Source organism: Topomyia yanbarensis, chromosome 2 (genome assembly GCF_030247195.1).
Source record: "Topomyia yanbarensis strain Yona2022 chromosome 2, ASM3024719v1, whole genome shotgun sequence".
Lineage (NCBI taxonomy): Eukaryota > Metazoa > Arthropoda > Insecta > Diptera > Culicidae > Topomyia > Topomyia yanbarensis.
Window position 1 is genome coordinate 156,874,885 of NC_080671.1, and position 19,662 is coordinate 156,894,546.

At 39.5% G+C, this 19,662-nt stretch overlaps 3 protein-coding genes across 3 annotated transcripts; 2 read left to right on the plus strand and 1 right to left on the minus strand.

Moving 5' to 3' along the window:
* Window positions 1-4,873: 4,873 nt before the first annotated feature.
* On the minus strand, window positions 4,874-6,205 carry LOC131681844 (26S proteasome non-ATPase regulatory subunit 14). The gene is made up of 3 exons (XM_058962898.1): window positions 5,853-6,205; window positions 5,203-5,798; window positions 4,874-5,145 (listed from the first exon to the last, which is right to left on the minus strand). Exons 1-3 carry the CDS (start codon window positions 6,028-6,030, stop codon window positions 4,984-4,986), a joined length of 936 nt encoding a protein of 311 aa, XP_058818881.1. The 5' UTR covers window positions 6,031-6,205; the 3' UTR covers window positions 4,874-4,983.
* A 3,135-nt stretch (window positions 6,206-9,340) lies between these two features.
* LOC131678410 (uncharacterized) lies at window positions 9,341-11,732 on the plus strand. Its single transcript, XM_058958558.1, has 3 exons — window positions 9,341-9,572; window positions 9,928-10,266; window positions 10,320-11,732. The coding sequence occupies exons 1-3, from the start codon at window positions 9,344-9,346 to the stop codon at window positions 11,645-11,647; spliced, it is 1,896 nt and encodes a 631-aa protein (XP_058814541.1). The 5' UTR covers window positions 9,341-9,343; the 3' UTR covers window positions 11,648-11,732.
* Window positions 11,733-15,659: 3,927 nt separating this feature from the next.
* On the plus strand, window positions 15,660-16,633 carry LOC131681845 (protein seele). The gene has a single exon (XM_058962899.1). It carries the CDS (start codon window positions 15,861-15,863, stop codon window positions 16,476-16,478), a length of 618 nt encoding a protein of 205 aa, XP_058818882.1. The 5' UTR covers window positions 15,660-15,860; the 3' UTR covers window positions 16,479-16,633.
* The last annotated feature ends 3,029 nt before the right edge of the window (window positions 16,634-19,662 follow it).

Genomic DNA, 19,662 nt, shown 5'->3' on the forward strand with positions numbered 1-19,662 from the left:
ATTGATTGAGAAACATTTGACCTAAAAATTGTTTAGCTTAGTTCACTGTTAGATTATTGAAAATTCAATAGGGAAACGAAATCAAACAATCCTCAATATGGAGCTATTTGTTTGGAATATATTTTCTGAACTCCCCGAAATATTTGAATGAAATTGAAAAATATGAAGATGTTCCATACAGCGTTTTCAATGGCAACACCCTCAAATTTAGTTTTTTTTTAATATAACTTTTTCCACTTTGACTTTTCGTGCAAACCGTGCTCCAGACAAATGTGGAGGCATTAAAACCACATAATATTGTTGAAGACTGTAAGTAAAAATACCCAAGTAAAAAACATTATAAAATGAGCTTAAAACCTTCTTACCTTTATAATGCGTAGTCCGGACATTGAAAATAGTGCCTGCTCGTCCATTTTGGTTTGCACCATTCTCTCTTATACGCAGTTGAACTTGGTGTAAAAAAACTAAAAAAAATTCAATAACTCTAAAACGAATGAGTATTATTACAAGGGTGTGCGCCGCGCCGCCGATTTCAGGTAAAAAAATTATATGCAGTGTTCAACAATATTTTTACATGCAGTCTTTAACAATAATTTATTTTTACATGCAATCTTCAACAATATTATGTGGTTTTAATACCTCAACATTTGTCTGGATAATCGTTTGCACGTAAAGTCACAGCTATATTAAAAAGCTAAATTTAAGGGGTTTGCCTTAGAAAACGCTTTATAAATCGATAGCATTAAGTCCTACAAGCTCAAGTTGTTCAACAAATTTCTTCGTTATGAGCAGTCCTGAAACTTTGTCGAAGACACCAACTTTCTACCTCGTCAGTATAAAAAGTTAATTTGTCTAGTTCAACCATAGTAAACCATGCCTCGATTTAATTTTTATCAGATTGTGGAAAATATTCTTACGAACAATTCCTCCATAAATACCCTATGAATATATTCAATGATTTGGCATCTAGTCACGTTTTTGGCATTTCCGACCACTGTGCGTTGCCTGCTGGCTCGTGGTTGGATTCGGATTGGTTTGTGTAAAAGAGATATATAATACATTAGCAATAAAACAATAAATGTCATGCCTAATCGTATAAAACATTATCTGTGAAAATAAAAGGAAATTCCCCATACACATAATCACCAGCCCAGCAAAAGAGAGAGAAAAAAAAGTTGCATTACTCTTCGCTTTGGTTCCATCTCTGGAGGGGAGGTTATTCTTTCTGTCACAAGAAGAAGAAAACAATCTTTTGCTACCTGTTAGAATGACATAAATAGCGCATCATCATCGACTAGCAGCTCACTCTTGCGGATACTTTCAAAAGCCACGGATGGGATCTAAACTGGAAAAAAGGACACTACGAGCAAGCAGCCTGGCCGGAGTATCCCCTCAGAAATAATGCCGAAAGGTAGTTCCTGGGGATAGATGGCGGAGCCCAATGGAGTTTAGTCGGTATGGCCCCCTGGCGAGCCCGACTCGCCCCCAGTACACCCCGTGTGGTAGCTTGGACAACTACTAATAGCACGTGTACTGGGTTAGGACGTCTTCTCCATTTTAAAAAAAGGATGGCAATCAGGACACTGCGATCAAGCAGCCTGGGCGGATTCAGCCAGCCACGGGCGGCGATCAGGACACTGCGAGCAAGCAGCCTGGGGGTATTCAGCCAGCCACGGGCGGCGATCAGGACACTGCGAGCAAGCAGCCTGGGCGGATTCAACCAGCCACGGGCGGCAGTCAGAACACTGGGTACAAGCAGCCTGCCGGGGTACTGCGAGCAAGCAGCGAGCCATGGACGGCGCTCGAAACGCGACAAACCAGCTACCAAAACGGATGCGCTTGGGATCGGATTCTCAGTCCGACCTGTGTGTTTTGGATGACACACCGGCACAGTCAACTTCGATTCACGACAGTTTGTAGTACTTGTTAAGTCATCCGACTAAACTTAAACCTCTTGTGTCTCGTAATCCTCATCCATCCGGGGCAACCGTTAAGTACTGCTTTAGTAAGGATTGTGTTCTTGCTTATTTTGTTTTGTGTTAATCATGTTTTTATCCATAGCTACTTTTTCTTTCTTGCTATCAAACCTTCGCGATATATCTCACCAAATCAGGTCTGCTGCAAATATCGTACCCTGTTGAGACATGAACCGAGCCGGGGGTGTCGACCATAAGAATCTACATCTGTTTCCAACCACCTTCGCCGGGTTTCTTATCCTTCTTGGTGCTAGTCGTTCCTATTTATCTGCTATCTGGTGCTAAGAACTTCTTGGCGGCAGTATTTCACCCTATACCGATGCCCATTTCTCTAGACAACGATATTCCGATTTTCTCCAACTTCGTGTTTTTCCTCCATAACTACCGTTGCTAGCCCGCTGATCGACATCCGCTTCGACTTTTGCTAATATCGAAGCTTATCGAAACGTTAACCGATCCTTCAGAGAAGCCGTCCAACTTGACATACATCCCTTTCCAGCCACCCTCGCAAAGTATGGTTCTTGGTTTCCTCATTGACTTGTTTCTAGAGTGACCGAACTCAAATGACATTTTATGTGTCCAAACGGTTTGCAGTATATTTTTTTCCTGGACAGGAAGATAATAAATTTTTAAAAGTAATTCAAAACGCTCATGGCGTCATTGTGCTGCTCTTGTGAGCGGAACGTTCGCCGGTCCACCGCTGCTGACTGTGTTCAGAAGTGACCTCAGCGGTCTACATACAGGAGACTAGAAAGGCATTTGAGCAGATTGAGCGTGCTGGTGCGTGGTACGGATGGAGACCCCAGCTGTGGCTGCAATTAGGCAATCCATTAGACGTTTGTTTGACAATTCAGCGGTGGGTTCTGTCAACAAGTCTACTCCTGCGAACAGAAAAACTCGTCCGACAAATAACTTTGTTAGTCCGATTCGTTTGATGTTGGATCGAGTCAACGATATTGTCGGACGTCGCACCCCTCGGAGTAACGTCAGAATAAGTAAACAAGAAATAATCAGCTGATCAGAAACGTCTCATGGATTGCCTAATATACTTTGCGGCTAGCAAGTTCCAGCAGCAAAACTGACACTGCCGACGTCCGAATATATTACGACAGGGCTACAACGCACTGTGATGTATCTGCAATTACCGGTGAGATCCTTCTGATTATATTGTTTCTACTTTCAAATTGTTGTCATTTTTTCTATGCTGCTCATGATCGCATAGTTGGTCCATTTTCTATGAAATTTCCTATCTTTATGGGACTGATTTGCGATCATGGGCAGTATAGTGGCTGGTAATTTATACCTTCTAAGTATTTCATTGCTTTTTATTTTCATTATCTGAAGTATATCCATAAGGTTCGAGGATCGCCTGTCTCTATTCAAAAGATAATAATATTATTGATGGCATTTAAAACTGGACTCCATAAAAGTGCGATTTTTCTTATAAAAGTGCGCTTTTACATTGAATCGTTTTCATGTATGAGGCGCACTTATTCCTCGTTGGATAATACATAAGTGCGTAATAGACACCAGGACAATTCAATGTAAAAGCGCAGTTTTATTTACGTTTCCGCACTTTTAGTCGCACTTATTATGTGCGCAATGCGCTATATATGCACTTACTTCCTAATTCTTCGGAATTATGAAGTTATTGTTAATATTATTATCTGACACGGCACGATAAGTTTGAGAGCGAATAAAGGCGCTTTAACCTAGGCTTATTAGCCAGGGCAATGTGTAAATACCTCTGTCCCGAAACGGTCGGTACGGTTGTCCTCGTTTCTTCATCCTTTAAGATTCAAAATAATTTGTCAATTAAATTATTCATTAAATGAATAATTTAATTGCCGTCTAATTTTGAAACAACTTCAAAACCCAACTCTGCACAGTAGGCCTGGCCGTTTAAATATTTGCGACATATGAAAATATGCTTCAAATATTAATATTGACAAGAAAAACACTACAGACTAACTGCAGTGTTTTCCAGGATGCTTTTCAAAACTGGCTGAATAGAATAGAATAGTAAATCTAAACGCTCATGGGGGGGGGGGATTTGAACTGAACGTCTCATCCACTGCGTCGCCGTCGAATACTCGCGCACTGCGACGACCGACCACCTCCAAAAACCATTGCTGGGCGTGAAAGCCCGTCACCATACACAGGACACTTGTCGAGCTGTATGCAACAAACGATCCCCGATCAGTACAAATCAGCTCCGAAAGAGTGAAAAAAACATCACCACCAAGTTCTCAGATATTGCTTCACTAAATTTTTAAACAACTTTTTTGGCTATCGGATCGGTTTTTAATTGTTAACACAAAGTTGTAGACTATCAGATTCTCACTTTTAGCGTTGTTCGAGTGTCTAAAGAACCATCTAGAGGCTAATAATGGCTAGTTCCATTGTAGAACCTACATTGTTGCAAAAAAAAAACCTAAAAAAAGATCCTGTGGACCTCCGACGGATTATTTTAATGTTGGTCGCAAATGAATCCAGTATGTATTTCATATCCCGGAGTTTCAGAGAGGCTAATTTATTTTTGGCTAAAATTCCATCAAAAATACCGCAATCAACGCATGTAAAGAATATATTGCCTTCTCTAGGTATAATAAAATTGTACTTATACTGGTTCATTTTGCTTGAAGCCTATTATAGTATAGTACTACCTATCATCGCAAAGCAGTCCCATAGACCATGGGACTGACATACGATTATGGGCAGTATAGTACTCATAACCAAACTTCTCGTACAGGACTACAAGTTTGCATAATAAAACAGGTTTCAAAAACCTACAATTTACAAAATTACCTATAGATAAATTAAAATATTCGTATTTATGGCTATTTAATTTAATGCGTGTGGATTTCTTCAATAACAATGAGACATGCCTCTAAGTATTGTACCTATAAGTAATGGGCTTTAATTTTCAATTTCAAAAAAAAAACATACGTTTACAGATTCAATCGAATTAGTCATGAAAATCAGTTATCGATCGATGCAGAAGTTTCTACTTAAATACATTTGTATCCAACATCGCACCCAGGCACTGGACAATGTTATTTGACATCAATGTGTCAACCTTTTCCTCCAGATGTCGCTTGGGATCTTGTTTACCTACATTCTTAATTGCCAACTGCTCCGGAGTCATTTTCTCCTCATCCTCCAACGCCTGCAAAATAAATTAGAAGTAAAATCACGCTAAGGTAGTGAGTTTTTTTTTATTTACCTTGTTGTAGTTCTTAGCTAGCTCTAGCATCTCACTAATAGTGCTTTCGTTAATGCTGCAATGGTCTTGATAGTTGGCCAAAGTTAATCCATCCATCCATGACTTTTTGTGCAAGTTCAGCAACATCTTTTGTTCCAGCTCGTTTTTCCTGTAGTTAATACTTATTGAGTAATAGTGACGGTTTAATCCGTGAATCAAAGCCTGAACCGATGGTTTCTGTAAATGGCCCAAATTCGATGTTGTTTGCCGGGGTTCCTGACCCAGAACTAGCATGTTCGGGTTTATCAATCGGAAGGCATCGATGACCACTTTTCCTTTGACTGATTGAATCGGATCAACCACCACGGCCACAGCCCGCTCTGAAAGCGCCTCAAATGACTGTTGTGTGTTGATATCGACACCGGAAAGCCAACAACCAAAACCGGGATGCGAATGGTACCACCCAACTACCATTTCCGGTCTACCAGTCTGTTTCAACATGTCCAACATTTTCGCCTGGAATACTGGATCAACGGCTTCAACAGAGACCCCCGTTCCAGTTTGTGGCATAGCAAATACATCGATCACCTGTACGGTATAATCATCGACGAATTCTCCTGCGAATAATTTTTAATTAGACCAAACTCCAAAAAAAATATAGAAGAGCTCACCTAACATCAGACCCATAACCTCCATGGGAACTCCAGCTCGACCGTGCTTAAGCATCTTCAGTAAAGCCAGTGACGAAATGTAAACCTGTTCGGCAGTGTCCACAACGGGAGCATCCGTTGGTGGAGGAGCCTGTGTTAAGCCGGGCATAGCTCCACCTAGTCGAAGCAAGCGATCCATTGTTCTTTAACAAAACTATCACACACTATTTGATTTAAATTCTCCGGAAGGTTAATCCTATATGCCAACCAAAAACTTATAATATGAATCGTTGAACAAACCCGAAAATCGACAAGCGACAATGACTTTCGCGTTTTCCTTGTTGCTTGCTCGGCACGCACAGTTTGACAGTCCGGTATGAATGTGCAAGTCACGCCTTTTTTTGAAAAGGGCCAAGTGACATTTGAGAAAAAAAAGGTTTGAAATTGGGTAACCAAGCTATATATCAATATTAATTCTTCAAAAGGGCTAATGAGATTTTTGTAAACAAACTTCTTTCGCTCATTACTCCGCTGCCGAGTTGAATTTCATGAAAAATACACTTGAATCAACATATTTACCCTTGGTAGAATCAATTTCAAATGTTTTCTGTGTTGAAATTATAACAAAATAAGAGAAATCAGCAAAACAAAAGTTTGTTTACAAATCTTATTAGCCCTATTCAAAAGTTGATATGGATATATAGTTTTCCATTCCATTCGATAAATTCTAGGGCCAATATACATAATATAACATTATTTCAAAAAGAATTTCGTTGTGATACGTAAAAACGATTTTTTTGTTTTTTAAAATAAATCTAATGTAAACATAGCCAACCATACATAGGAAAACTGTTTACATCTGGCCTATCAAGACAACACCACAGGGAACAGACATCCATAATCGACCAAAAATATTTAAAAAACATGTGTAAACATTTGAATTAATATACGATAAACACTAGCGCCGCCACACAAAACTATCCCAACTATCCGTCAAACCGAAGAACTTATGCACAATCTCAGAGAGTGTGTTCAATGTTGTTTTTGTTAGTGACAGCAACAACCGATCTATGGTAGATGCAATGTGAGCATATTTCCGTGCGATAAATTATTTTGATTTGATTCTATTTAGGGATAAAATTTGCAATACCAAACTTCAAAAATTTCAGACCAGTGTGTATGTTTTTATGTTTCAAAAATGGTTTATAAAAATGTAAAGGCTCATCGCAAAATCTCACGCGCTTTTTATTAAAGTATTAATAAACTAAATTAGTTCAATTAACTGCCGTAAATTTGGTATTTGAAGAAGAAGAAAGCGAATTTCCTAACATTAGGCTTTTGACAGTTCACTTTGTGCCTTTTGCTAAAACGCCAAATGACCTTTTAATAAATTTATTTATTTACGTTTCAAAAAGTGTTATGAACATATATTGGACATTTTAAAAACGTTAATTTAATTAGCTGAGTAACTAATGGTTTTGTCCTTTTCATATTTTGCATATTTCTCATTCTGAATATTGGCCCTTTAAAAAACAGGATAAGAAATATTTTTCTGACGTTATCGCGGTTATCGCAGATACTGACAGCAAATCAACATACAAATGGTGTAACGGTGTAACCTCCCATGCACGGAGGCACACATTTCGCAATGCTGTATATATAGGTGTGGCAGAACCAGCCCCGTGAAAACTGTTTGTTGCCTGAAGCTGCCACCAAATGCCAGTAGCGCTAGCTGCGTTTCAAATGTTTAAGGTCTATTCACATGAACTGTACAACACTGTTTGAAAGTGGGAATCAAAATAAGTAACAATATATGAGAAAGCACGATTTTGCTTGCATTGCTTATTCTCCATAAAATCCGAACGCTTTTATCACCTGAGTTCCAGTTACGCACATCAAAATGAAGTTTGTTTGCATTCGACAAGTTTCAGGTCGTGTTAACAATATTGGCTCCTGGCAATGTGAACGTTGCTTAAAGCGCGTTCGCTGTCATTTTTGGCAACTATCCGAGCCAGGAAGCCAGCTTATGTTGGCTTCACTCATTTTTCAAAGAAACGTCAAAACATTCACCCTCTTGGGCAGAACACACGGTTTGCTCAAGATGAGAAAGGTGAGAACATTTGTCACTTTTGAGTATTATACTTGCAAAATTAAGCATGGCGGTCGGGACCCTTGAAGTAAACATCAACATCCGAACGAGCATTCTGATTCTTTGGCGCACGATGAAAAGTGAGAAAAGGCCTAGCTTCACTTCTGATCTATCGATTAGAACACTTATGGACACTTTTTACCTCGAAAAAAAACAATTAAATTAGCTATGACCGTACCGAAACAAAACTTATGGCAACAGAAGGGCCCGCTATGTCAACTGTTTGTGCTTTTCTTCTTCATATCCTCTTTTTTTGGCTTCATCAAAGCAAAATGACAACCGCACTCACACACAGAAAAAAATGTGCACACCTGTATCCGTCCTGCGGTTTGCTACTGTTGGCAACCAAAAATATGTAAACAATCCAGAAGCACAACGGGTCGACGTCATAGGGTTCACACGATTCAATGGGAGCGGAACGACTGGTATGACGAAAGCAAGTCGATTTATTCTGTGATCACTCACACCGGTCATGTAATGGCGTTTTTGCTTGAACCTGAAACTGAGTCAGGCTTTAACTCCAACCGCTGTCAGTTCATACATTTTGACAGCAGTTGAGTTTAGAAACTGACTCAGTTTCGCCTCAAACAAAATCCGCATAAGATTCATTTTACGAATACCAAAGTGCCATTTTCGCCATACCTGTATATACTAAATTGCACTTTTCGTTGTCAGATCGCCACCTACACGGAAAAATAAAACAACCCACGGAATAAGATCTTTTAACTTAAATTTAGGTACTTTTGAGTTTTGAATTGCTTTCGCACTTATTGTAAAATCCACGCAAAAACGACCGCATGAGCGCTGCTATCGCGATGGTGAGCAAAATCAAAACAAACGTCAAAAGAAGTGTGTATTTTTTAAAAATTTATTAAAATTCATTTTTTTTCCTGAATAAGCAGATTTATTTGGTTTAAACGCTATGATTGGGGTAAAAAAATCGATTCCTCACAAAGTGGTATGTAATACATATAGTTTCTGTCCTTCTAAATACATTTTTTTGCAAAGTGAAAATCGAATTTGCAAAGAAACACAAAAGCTTCTTCGTGTCCTTCCAAGAAAATATCTTATTCGTTAATTTTGTTTTTATCTAAGGATTTTAGATCCAACCAGCGCTGTATTGTGCCGAAATGTTACACAACTGGCTATAAATTACTTCGGGTACCACGTGCCAGCAGCAAAGTATTTAAACGATGGCAAAACCTGCTAAATGTAATGTAATGTATGGAGGTGAATTCATTTGCGAAAGGCATTTCAAAACCGATGATTTTGTCGAAAGTAAATCTAAATAACCTACACAAAAAAAATATATATTAAGTAATATTTCAATACAGATTCGAGAAAAAAGCTGAAAGCATCTGCGATGCCATTTTTGAAACTACCACCCACTTCCATAAAGATAAGGATACAATCCGGATGTTGTATAATAGGTTGTCATTCGAAACGCATAGGAAATATGGAAAAGTTTCCTCAGAGAAAAACGGCGTCGTTCGGAAAATGGTCAGAGCTACTGGGAATCACAACTGAGGAAGCAACTAACCTTCCCCTGTATATTTGTCGGAGGCATTTCGCAACAACAGATTACGTAACAGGTAAACCAATTGGTAGTCGAAACACTTGTCGCGATATAAGTGTTGTTTAGTGGAATGTACCCACTTAGTAACACAGTAGTAACGTACATTTCATGCATTAATGGGTGAAGGAAAAGCCCTGTTACGGTATGGTGTACTCCCATTAAGGTAGTAAAGCTTTATATTAATGGTTTCCAGCCAATACAATCACAAAGACAACATGAGTAATTAAAGGTGGGAAACTTTTTAGATCATTCGGGACTACGAACAAATTTCAATTTTAATTTTCTAGTTTTATTTATAGTTTCATGTTTCCTCTCACTCAAATTAGCAAACCCAATCATTAATATTAGTCTCTAAATTATATCTTCCTCAGTTCGTTCTCGATATTTGAAAATGAACGCTATTCCCTCCCAGAACATCGTGAGGATGATTAAAATGCCATATATGGATCGAAGGAAAGTGAGGGATTTGCCGACTCAAGCATATCTGACAGATCACAGTTATTGCAAGGAAGACTTGAAACCAAGAAGCAATCGATGTTGTTTTGTGCCAGGATGTTCTATAAAAAGTTCGAAAGGGATATTCTTGCACAAATTTCCAGAGAATAAGACAATAGCGGAGGCCTGGAGACATGCCATCAAATCAGTACACAAACCGACTCAGAATTCCTTCATTTGCAGCCAACACTTTCATCAAAGTGATTATGTATCAGGTATAGCCTTGTGATATTGTATGTATGAAATAAGGCAATCTATATATTTATAGGACGAAATTTATTGAAGAATGGTGCTGTGCCTTGCCGCAATTTACCTTCAACACTACTGGAGAAAACTCAATCAGCACGAAGTAGTAATAATCCATATTTGCGAGCATTCAGAAGTTTTCGGAATCCAAAACCTACCTGTCCTTATCGCGCCCTCGATAGTATATCCGACGAGGAAGTGAATCCCGTTATTACAGCACAAACCATGAGCAACAAATCTAACGATGATAGCGCAGCAACAAAGGAAGATAGTTGTCGGGATTTTCCTACAGATACATACAATAACGAAGGATGTGAGGAAAAGGTGTCGATTTTGTCAGAACTTCCTTTCTACGAAACCACTGAAAGAATCGATCAAAACAATAACGTGACTGACTGCACACATACTGCAGAACAGATCGATATCGACCGCACTATTCGGGAACTGCAGCAAAAAAGGAAAATTATTCTTAGTGATCTTTTAGTCACGGACGAGGATTTGAACGTGTGGACGGGTATGCCATCAATGTGCATATTGGAAATCGTATGTACGACAGTTAAGAATCTAGAGGACAATGTGTATAAGAACAAGTATAAAATGCACACCACTGACCGAATAATTCTCACACTGTCTAAGCTGAAGCAAAATGTATCATTTGCAGCGTTAGCTGCACTTTTCAGGATTTCACCAACTACAGCATCATATTATTTTTCATACACTATCCAAATCTTATCAGAAGTATTTAGTCCTATGATTTACTGGCCGACAATGGAGGAAATTCGTAGAAATATGCCACATTGTTTCAAACAAAAATTTGGTAATGTTCGATGTGTACTCGACTGCACCGAAGTGGGCATTGGCTGCCCTAACTGTTTGAATTGTAGAATAGCTTGCTATTCTAATTACAAGCACAAGCGAACGGCAAAATTTCTTATCGGCGTTACGCCCGCTGGATTAATAAGTTTTTGCAGTCGAGCGTATTCGGGAAAAGCTTCTGATAAATATATTTTCAACAAAGAGAAATTTATGGAAAAGTTGACGAGATACCAGGATGAAATAATGGTCGACAAGGGATTTGCTATTGAATCAGAATGCTTAGAAAACGGAATTCGCCTACACATACCTCCAATAATGCACAGTGAGCGATATTCTGAAGAAGATGCATTGCTGAACGAGTCAATAGCAAAAGCGAGGATCCACGTAGAACGCGCAATATCTCGTATTAAAATATTTGGTGTATTGCAACGAAATTTAGATGCCAGTACATTGAAACACGTTGATGAAATAATGAATGTTGTCTGCGGGATCGTTAATATATCAGCGCCGATATTACGAGACGATAAGTTTTGAGCAATTCATATATTTTTTTCTGTTCCGCAATAATACATTTAACAGATATTTGATGTAACCGAATAAAAACATACTAATCATCTTACTGAGTTGTTTTGCTTTATCAACTATACTTCCGAGTTACATATAATAGTTCCACCTTGATAGTAAAGCCATGGCAAACAGGACTGTTATGTGTATCGTGGTAGTATATGCTGTTTCCTGTATGAATTATATGCACTACTTGAGTTGATGCTGAATGATAAAAATCTTCCGAAATGGGCCGCCGAAATGCTTAGCGTCGTTAAACTTTATAATCATCATCGTTGCCAATGAATCCGGGAGTTATTCCGGAAAATGTCCGAAAGAATTTCCTATGACTATGGTGCTCTTCAGCTGATAATACAGAACCTCCCACCATATCTAGACAAACACGTGAAAGGAGCATAACTCTTTGTTTACTTTATCTTCCGTCAATAAATCGGTCGCTTTTACGTTTGCTCCTTAATTCTTAGCATAATATGCTAGACATCAGAGGCCTTCGATATTTATTGAAACAATGTTGGGAAGTTTTGTGATGACGTCATTATTATCGAAAGAGAAAGTAAACACAGGGGCTCTCATTTGCGCTTAGGCCCTTTTCACATGTTTATCTAGATATATAAGAAATACCGGAGCAAGTTTATACGGTTTGCGTCTTCAAAGCTGTACTGTCTTCCTGTACTGCTTTATTATTCGTGTTTATCTTTTAACGACTTCTTGATATATCAGAGGACTTTATGGTTTAGTCTTATTAGTCTAATTGTAGGGTAAAATCGGTTTATTGTTAACTTTTTGGAGATACAACAAATTATCTAGTTTTGGCAAAATTTCTGAAAAATAATTTTTTTTCAGGACATGCAGCAGTTCTTCTGCGAAGGTTTTATCGTAACCGACCTCTATGACAATAAAATCGTTCTCTTGTTTCGAATAAACAATGAAATCAGTTGTTTCACAGTTTAAAATATGCATATTAACCTGACATTGTGCATAATATGAGTGTTTCCTATTTAAGTAATATTTTGCATCTCCATCAATCTTCACGTATCGCTGTGTGGATGAGCAGTTTGCCATTATCCAGTGCAAATCATGTTCTTCTCCTGCAGCAGGACATTTTATCTCCAGGACAATTCGTGCCATGGTGTCCAAACCATCTGGACTACCTCCGATCCATGGGTCCTCGTATTTAATAACAAAACCAGTTTTTTAATGGCAGGATTCCTTTTTTGTGCATAACACAAGAAAGCCGTCTCCTCAGTTTGCTTCCCATAGCGCGTACTTTTGGTTTGGAAGTTACTGGGTTTTAAATATTGGTATATTTTTTTCTCCCAGTTAGGTTTTGGATTTTTGGAGTAGGTGAACAGACCGTAGCATGAACTTGCAGTAATACGCCTAGATCGCTGTATTTTCCAAGCCTTATTATTTTGAGCGCATGTTTCCTTAGCAATCTGACATACCTGCTGCTGCGTAACACATACAAATTTTTCGTAGAAAACCTAGTGTGAATGATCAATGAAGTGAGTTTTAGCAAGTTCTGTCACATCATTTCCACTGAAAAGAACAGACTGCAATTCCTGCTCTGTACAATAAATGTCCGTATGTACATGAGCAATAGAGCTTATACCAGTACGAAATTGAATAATGTTTTCGTGACGTCCAACCATATGCTTAGCAATTGCGGATTGAGATGATACTGTAAAACATAAAGCATCAAGTAAAATCAAGAAACAATTTTTAAGGAGCAACTATACTGCCGTGACACGCATTAGAGTCCCATTTGCATAAGCAATCAATAGCATATAAGGCAGTTATGAGTATCACGGCAGTATGATGAGGAATGTTACCAGCGATAATCTTTCGAAAAGATTCTGAAAGTAGTTGCTCCTTCGTTCCAACGTCAACGCAAATGTTGGGTTTACGTTGCCTCACACAACATAAGTCTTGAATCAGTTTTGCACCCCAAAGACTTGTTTTTTCAATATTTGAATATCCCCAAGCCTGGGCAGAATCCGTGCAGGAAATTTTTTCGAGTCTGTTGCATCTGAAATAGTAAAAAGTTTTTGAGTTGGATAATTAACAAAATATTATTTTCTCTTACTGGTTGATTCGCAACAAACACGCCACGATATGTTTACACCGTCTTGTACCAGCCTTACAAGAGCAATTCAGGTCCCAAAACTGGTGATTTTGACAAATTTTGAGTGACACTTCGTGTGGGATCCCTCCAGGATGAGAGCTTTGTAAAACATATCCTTTGGCATGGATATACATACCAGATCTGCTGGTGTAACCTATGCATACAATATGGTTAGCACTTAACACCGCTAGGCCTTCCCTTATCGGTCTAACAGAATCACCAACATACTCCAGCACATCCTCAAGTCGAATGACGATATCTTCTGCGACCGGTTCTAGATCTGAAATAAATAACATAACCTTCAAAATCGATTCGTATTTTACCTTCTAAAAATTTAATCGCGTGTGACTGTTTCACTAGCCGGATCTAGTTTTTCTTAAAGATTATCGATTTTTTTACCTGTTTCGTTCATAGTTGAAACAGATATAAATCTTTTCAAATCGCAATCGAATTAAAATGTGGCTGTATTGGAAAAAAACGTATCGAATTTGTCAAATGACTCACCATCATGCAGTTCCAATTCTTGTCACCACGAGCGCATACGTTTCTGTTGGATACGTCAATTAGTATTGTCAAAAACAAAGCGAGGGATTCGACTCAATTGAGGTCTTCCGTGGAATAAGGTACTTTTGAGTTGTTTGAGGTATACTCAACATTAGGTAGATTCAACTTAAATTTAAGTATACTTAATTCAAGGTTGAGTATAAAAGTTATCAATCAATCGTCCAATTAGCGATTCTACGTTGAAACCGCTCACAGCGCTATCTGGAAGCAAAGTTTTGCTGATTTAATTCTGTTCTGTCATAGTGCATATGTTTTCTGTAAACATTGGTAAAAAAATAACACCACATCACCTATCAATTTGTTGATAATTGTTTATGAAAATGAAGGAAAACCACCATTTTATAAGATGATGAGTAAACATCTTGCGAAAAGGGTCTAAAACGTAGTGGTTTTTAATATTTTTCGCAGAGCTTTATGTGTGCTGTTCCGGATTGTAATTTGTTGAGCACCGTAGCCGCCGCAACATCATTTCCCGTTCCTCCTAAGTTAAGCTAAACCTTTACTGCCCATATAAGCATAAGAGTCCCATATGGATTTTTGTCGAAAATGAGATATCTGTTGAATAGTATTCTGTATCATCACTGAATCATAATGCACAAATTAGATTACCAGGTTTGTTCAGAAAATGTCGAAAAAAATATCACAACCTGGTTGTCCTATACATAAGGCTCAATGAAAAATGTAAATCTTGAACAGCGTTTTTCTCGGCTTGCTGTTTTTCAATATGGGACTCTTATGCATATATGGGCAGTTTATGAGATGGTGTAAATTCATGAAACTCTCCAGATCACGCGAGGAAAGAATATATCCGGTTAATAGGAAAGTGTTAGCATTGTATCATACACAGCCGATCCTTCTCTCTGATAGTCTTCACTGAATCTCCTACGTAGTCCAAACTATGAAGGAGTTTGACTGATTGGGTCTCGGTTTCGAGTTGGAACTTTGTTTATGGAACGATTTTTTAAAACCACAATAATACCACGATTACATTTCGAAGAAAAATGTATCAGCCAAATAGTTGCAAATAACTGTAATTTCAGAATAATTGCAAATAAAACTAAATTTCTTACTCATTTCATTCATATTTTGGCAGTGGTAAGCTTTTCCGAGAAGAAAATGAAGTTTTTGTTCTAAACTATGACTCACTTGCGAGTGAAAAAAAGCAAACTGTATCACTTTGCCAGTTCATGAGCTGAATCATAGGTGCCGCATGACTAATTTGGGTCGACTCTGCATGTAATCCCGCGAGGTTACATCTCTTAACGATAACGGTGAAACTGCCGACACCGTCTTGTCAGTTTTGTCATCCAGCTTGTCATGAATTAGGACGTTAGGAATATCAACCAATCAGAGCACAGAAACGTGTTTATTATCGATAATCACGTATCAAAGGTTCGTTTCGAGTACCAGTCCGGGTAGTATCATCAAATCGTTCATAGTTTTATATCAAATCGCACCTAATCTTCGTAAGTAAAACAAGGCCACCACAAAGCAATGAAGACTGAAACGTGCTACCTCCTGTTTGCGGGGATAATATTAGTGACGGTGGCGGACTTGGTATCGGGTCAACATCCAGCGGCACGACCAATCAACAGCAAAGAGGTAAAATGCCTAGTCTGCAAGGCCACAATGAACGAAATGGAGCTGGCGGTATCAAAAGTAGACCCAAAGAAAAAGATTGATGTTGGAGATTACCGACTGGATGCGACAGGTGATTCTAAAAAGAAGAAAACTATCCTGTACGCGAAATCCGAGATGTACTTGACTGAGTTGATGGAAACGGTGTGTGACCGTATGGACGACTACGCTAAAGCTCGTTATAAGAAGAACGGCCGGCCGGTTGTACTTAAAATGATGACCGAGTTCGGTATGAATCCGGAGATGTCTGACGTGGACTTTGTTCAGGAAGGCGATCTAAATAAGAGCCTGAAACACCTTTGCCTAGAGATTGTGGAAGACCACGAGGAGAGTATCTTGAAAATGTTCCAGCAGGAGGATGAGATAAAAGACACGGATGTGAGACTGTGTTCGGAAGTCGCCAATATTTGCCATGAGCAACCCATCGAGGATGACTACGAATATGAAGGAGATGATAGCCGGGATGAGCTGTGAACAGCAACAATGCCAGGGAAATCGAACCATACCGCTTTTTGGTAGACGTACTGAACATCAATTTAATTAGTAAATAGAATGAAGAGCATTTACTGTTGCTTTGTTGGAAAAAGCTAGCTTGTGATAGGATGAACAAAATAAATGTTTTTTTTTCTGTGAATTTAGTAATTTCTAATCGTCGCGACAACAATGTTTACATGTTCCGATTGTACAATTTTAACCTGTGAGTTTAAAAGCTCTTGCTATTAATACAGCTATACCCGGTGAACCGACTATTTTCTGTTCAAATGGAGATAATTTTGTAAAAAGTTGGATCAACTTCTCGGTGTTGAAGCAACGAAAAGATGTTTTGTAAAGGTCAGTACAATGATGAATCTATTTAAACTGATCATATTAATTGTGATTAACTTCTAAAAGCTATATGCACAGAGAACAGGCATGTGGTAGTGTAATTTTCTACTCGATTTACACAAATAATCGATTAAATAATCTAAAAATCGATAATCGATTCCAATTAAATTATAGTTAATATTTGCATGATAGAATAATATTCAAAAAAGTAAGCATTGTTAGTTACATACATCAGGATATGAAAGAAGACTAAATCTTTATGCTTTCATCTTACGCTTGGTTGTCTTTTTGCAAGAGTTTGTTTCCCTACACTCGTCAGTGACCCAGAGCTTCTGTGCTTGGGTAACCGAGTACCAGTTGATTGTTTGGGTTTAGTGTCTAACTGGCGTTTTTAGAGGGACGGGCATAACGTAGTTGGTATACGCAGCTCACCTGGGTTCGATTCCCAATCCCGCACATAGGGTTTGAGATTTTTCCAATGGATATTGCATATAAACACTTGTTTTAATCCACCTAGTGGAGCAATTGTGCCTTTCTCATTTTTCCAAACTACGATTTCATGGCTGTACTACTGTTATATGTGTCATCCAGTCGTATAACGAAGTAAAGTTAGTTACTATAAAAAGAGTTGTGTATAGACGTAAACAGTGTTAAGAAATGTAATCTGTTCAAAACCCGAAGAAATTTAACCCGACCCATAATCCGTCGGGTCTAGGTTTCGGGTCCAAAAACCCGAACGCGACCATCTCTAGTAGCGACCAGAGCTGCTGCGCAGAACCTGATGGCTGTTCGTGTCACGAGTTCGTACAGAACGATATCGTCGGAGGCGGTATGCGTAACTGCCGGTATGATTCCCATCTGCATCACTCTGGCTGAGGACGTGGAATGCTACCAGCGGAGAAATGCACGTAATGCAAAGAGACTGGTCCGAGCGAACTCGTTGGCTAAGTAGCAGTAAGGGTGGACAACGCGGAGAAAGGAAGGTGGACCCACCGACTCATCCCAAATGTGACTGCTTGGGTACATAGGAAGCATGGAGAGGTGAACTTCCATTTAATGCAGTTTTTGTCCGGGCATGGATGCTTCCGGAAGTACCTGCATCAGTTGGTACACGCTTCCTCACCCCTTTGCCCGAAGTGTGTGAACGTGCAAGAGACACCGGAACACGTGCAAGAGACACCGGAACACACCGCAAAAGGACCAACAAAGTAGCGCCATTGGCTTGAACGCCACCGTGGGACCACAAATCAGGTATCGGGAGAAATTGTGCCACCGGGGAACTCTCCGACGATGTAGACGGGGTCCAGTTGAGTAGGACGTGACGTAGCACCGGATTTGGTTCGTCGGAGCGCCAGTAAATCGGACGTCAGGCTTCACCGGAATCACCGGACCGACCTCGATACCCTACCGGGTAGCTCGTAAGTAGACCAGATCCACCGCCGGGGATTAGACCGAGTAGACTAGCAGTGTGTCGTTGGAGCGCCAGTGAACCGGAAACTACGCTCCATCCGGAATCTATGGATGGACCTCAGCACCTTCTGGCTGGCCCGTTGAGTAGGCTAGGTCCACCGCCGGGGACTAGACCGAGTAGAGTAGGCTCTCAGAAACGAACATCGCTATCGGAAACAATCTACAGCCGGGGAATTCACGGTAGGGTAGATTCGCCGCCGTGGACTACCCAATTGAATTGTGATGAAACGGAGAGCTAATTGGCTCACGAAACAAACACCGGAACTCTCAGTCGGAGTAAGATAATATCCGAGTTAATCTCGATAAAGCTAAATGATTCAAGGAAGCGGGTATCGGTATCGAGGAGAATTCGGGGAACGATCGATCGGAGTAGGGTAAGTTAATCGTTGGGGACTATCCAAGTAGAAAGTCTCCAACGGAAGCTAAATGACTCTCGGAAGCATGAGCTAAATGGCTCAAGGAATCAGCGCCTAAACGGCTCACAGAGACGAGACCTAAACGGCGACGCAATAAATGGAAACAACAAGCAAGAGAAGAGTCGAGAGTTAAATCAGAGCTTGCAGGTCGAGCCATTTCATGGACCAACGCACAACGACCCCCCCCCCTCCCTACGTTTCTCTTATTGACGATTTCCAGGTAATACCTGCTGGTATTGGAACATCGAAACCTCGGCAAGAGTCGTACAAGTTCAGTGCGATATATGCCTTTATTGACTGCAGTAATCATTTGCATTTTTTTAGTCAAGGTAATTGTTGACCCGTTGCACTCTTGAGTTTTTAAGCCTAATACCAAAACTTTGTCACTTCCAAAAAAAATAATATCCTTTTATCGATAGGGATTCCAGAGTTCAACGGACTTGTGCCAGCTGTTGATTATATTGTTTCGTTCCAAGATTACATGGCTTGGTTAAACAAAAATATATGAGCAGTAAGTGATTCACTCGTGTTTCTGAAAGACATACCTTCAACATTACAATCATATTCATTAAAATTTAAAAAAGTCGAAGAATTAGGGGGGGGGGGCTATAGCCAACCCCTTGATCCCCCGTACGTTCGTTCATATACTAGTTTAGTACACAAATTTAGAATCTTTAAACGATGCAGGAATGAATGAACAGAGTTCTGTTTAAGTCGCTTCTTATGGCATAGAAACAGGAACCCTGTGGATCAATTCTTGGCTTCTGCCCCGGATGCCACGCGGTCTCAAGGCTAGGTTTGTCCGGAGCAAGAAAATATTGATATCAACCTGCTAAAAACACTAGCCCCTGGAAGTTCGAATACCGGGATTTGAAGAAAGCTTGTAGTGACTGGATTGCCAACAAAAGGCAATTTTTCAACAGCCAAAACATCCAGGGCGAAATTGA

What these genes read in the sequence shown, in the direction of transcription:
- LOC131681844 (XM_058962898.1), bottom strand. Translation starts at nt 6,030, where the DNA reads ATGGATCGCTTGCTTCGACTAGGTGGAGCTATGCCCGGCTTAACACAG. An exon ending in GGTTATGGGTCTGATGTTAG is followed by an intron (nt 5,799 to 5,852) that starts GTGAGCTCTTCT and finishes AATTATTCGCAG; the next exon opens with GAGAATTCGTCGATGATTAT. An exon ending in TAGCTAAGAACTACAACAAG is followed by an intron (nt 5,146 to 5,202) that starts GTAAATAAAAAA and finishes TTTATTTTGCAG; the next exon opens with GCGTTGGAGGATGAGGAGAA.
- LOC131678410 (XM_058958558.1), top strand. Translation starts at nt 9,344, where the DNA reads ATGCCATTTTTGAAACTACCACCCACTTCCATAAAGATAAGGATACAA. An exon ending in AACAACAGATTACGTAACAG is followed by an intron (nt 9,573 to 9,927) that starts GTAAACCAATTG and finishes TATCTTCCTCAG; the next exon opens with TTCGTTCTCGATATTTGAAA. An exon ending in TCAAAGTGATTATGTATCAG is followed by an intron (nt 10,267 to 10,319) that starts GTATAGCCTTGT and finishes ATATATTTATAG; the next exon opens with GACGAAATTTATTGAAGAAT.
- LOC131681845 (XM_058962899.1), top strand. Translation starts at nt 15,861, where the DNA reads ATGAAGACTGAAACGTGCTACCTCCTGTTTGCGGGGATAATATTAGTG.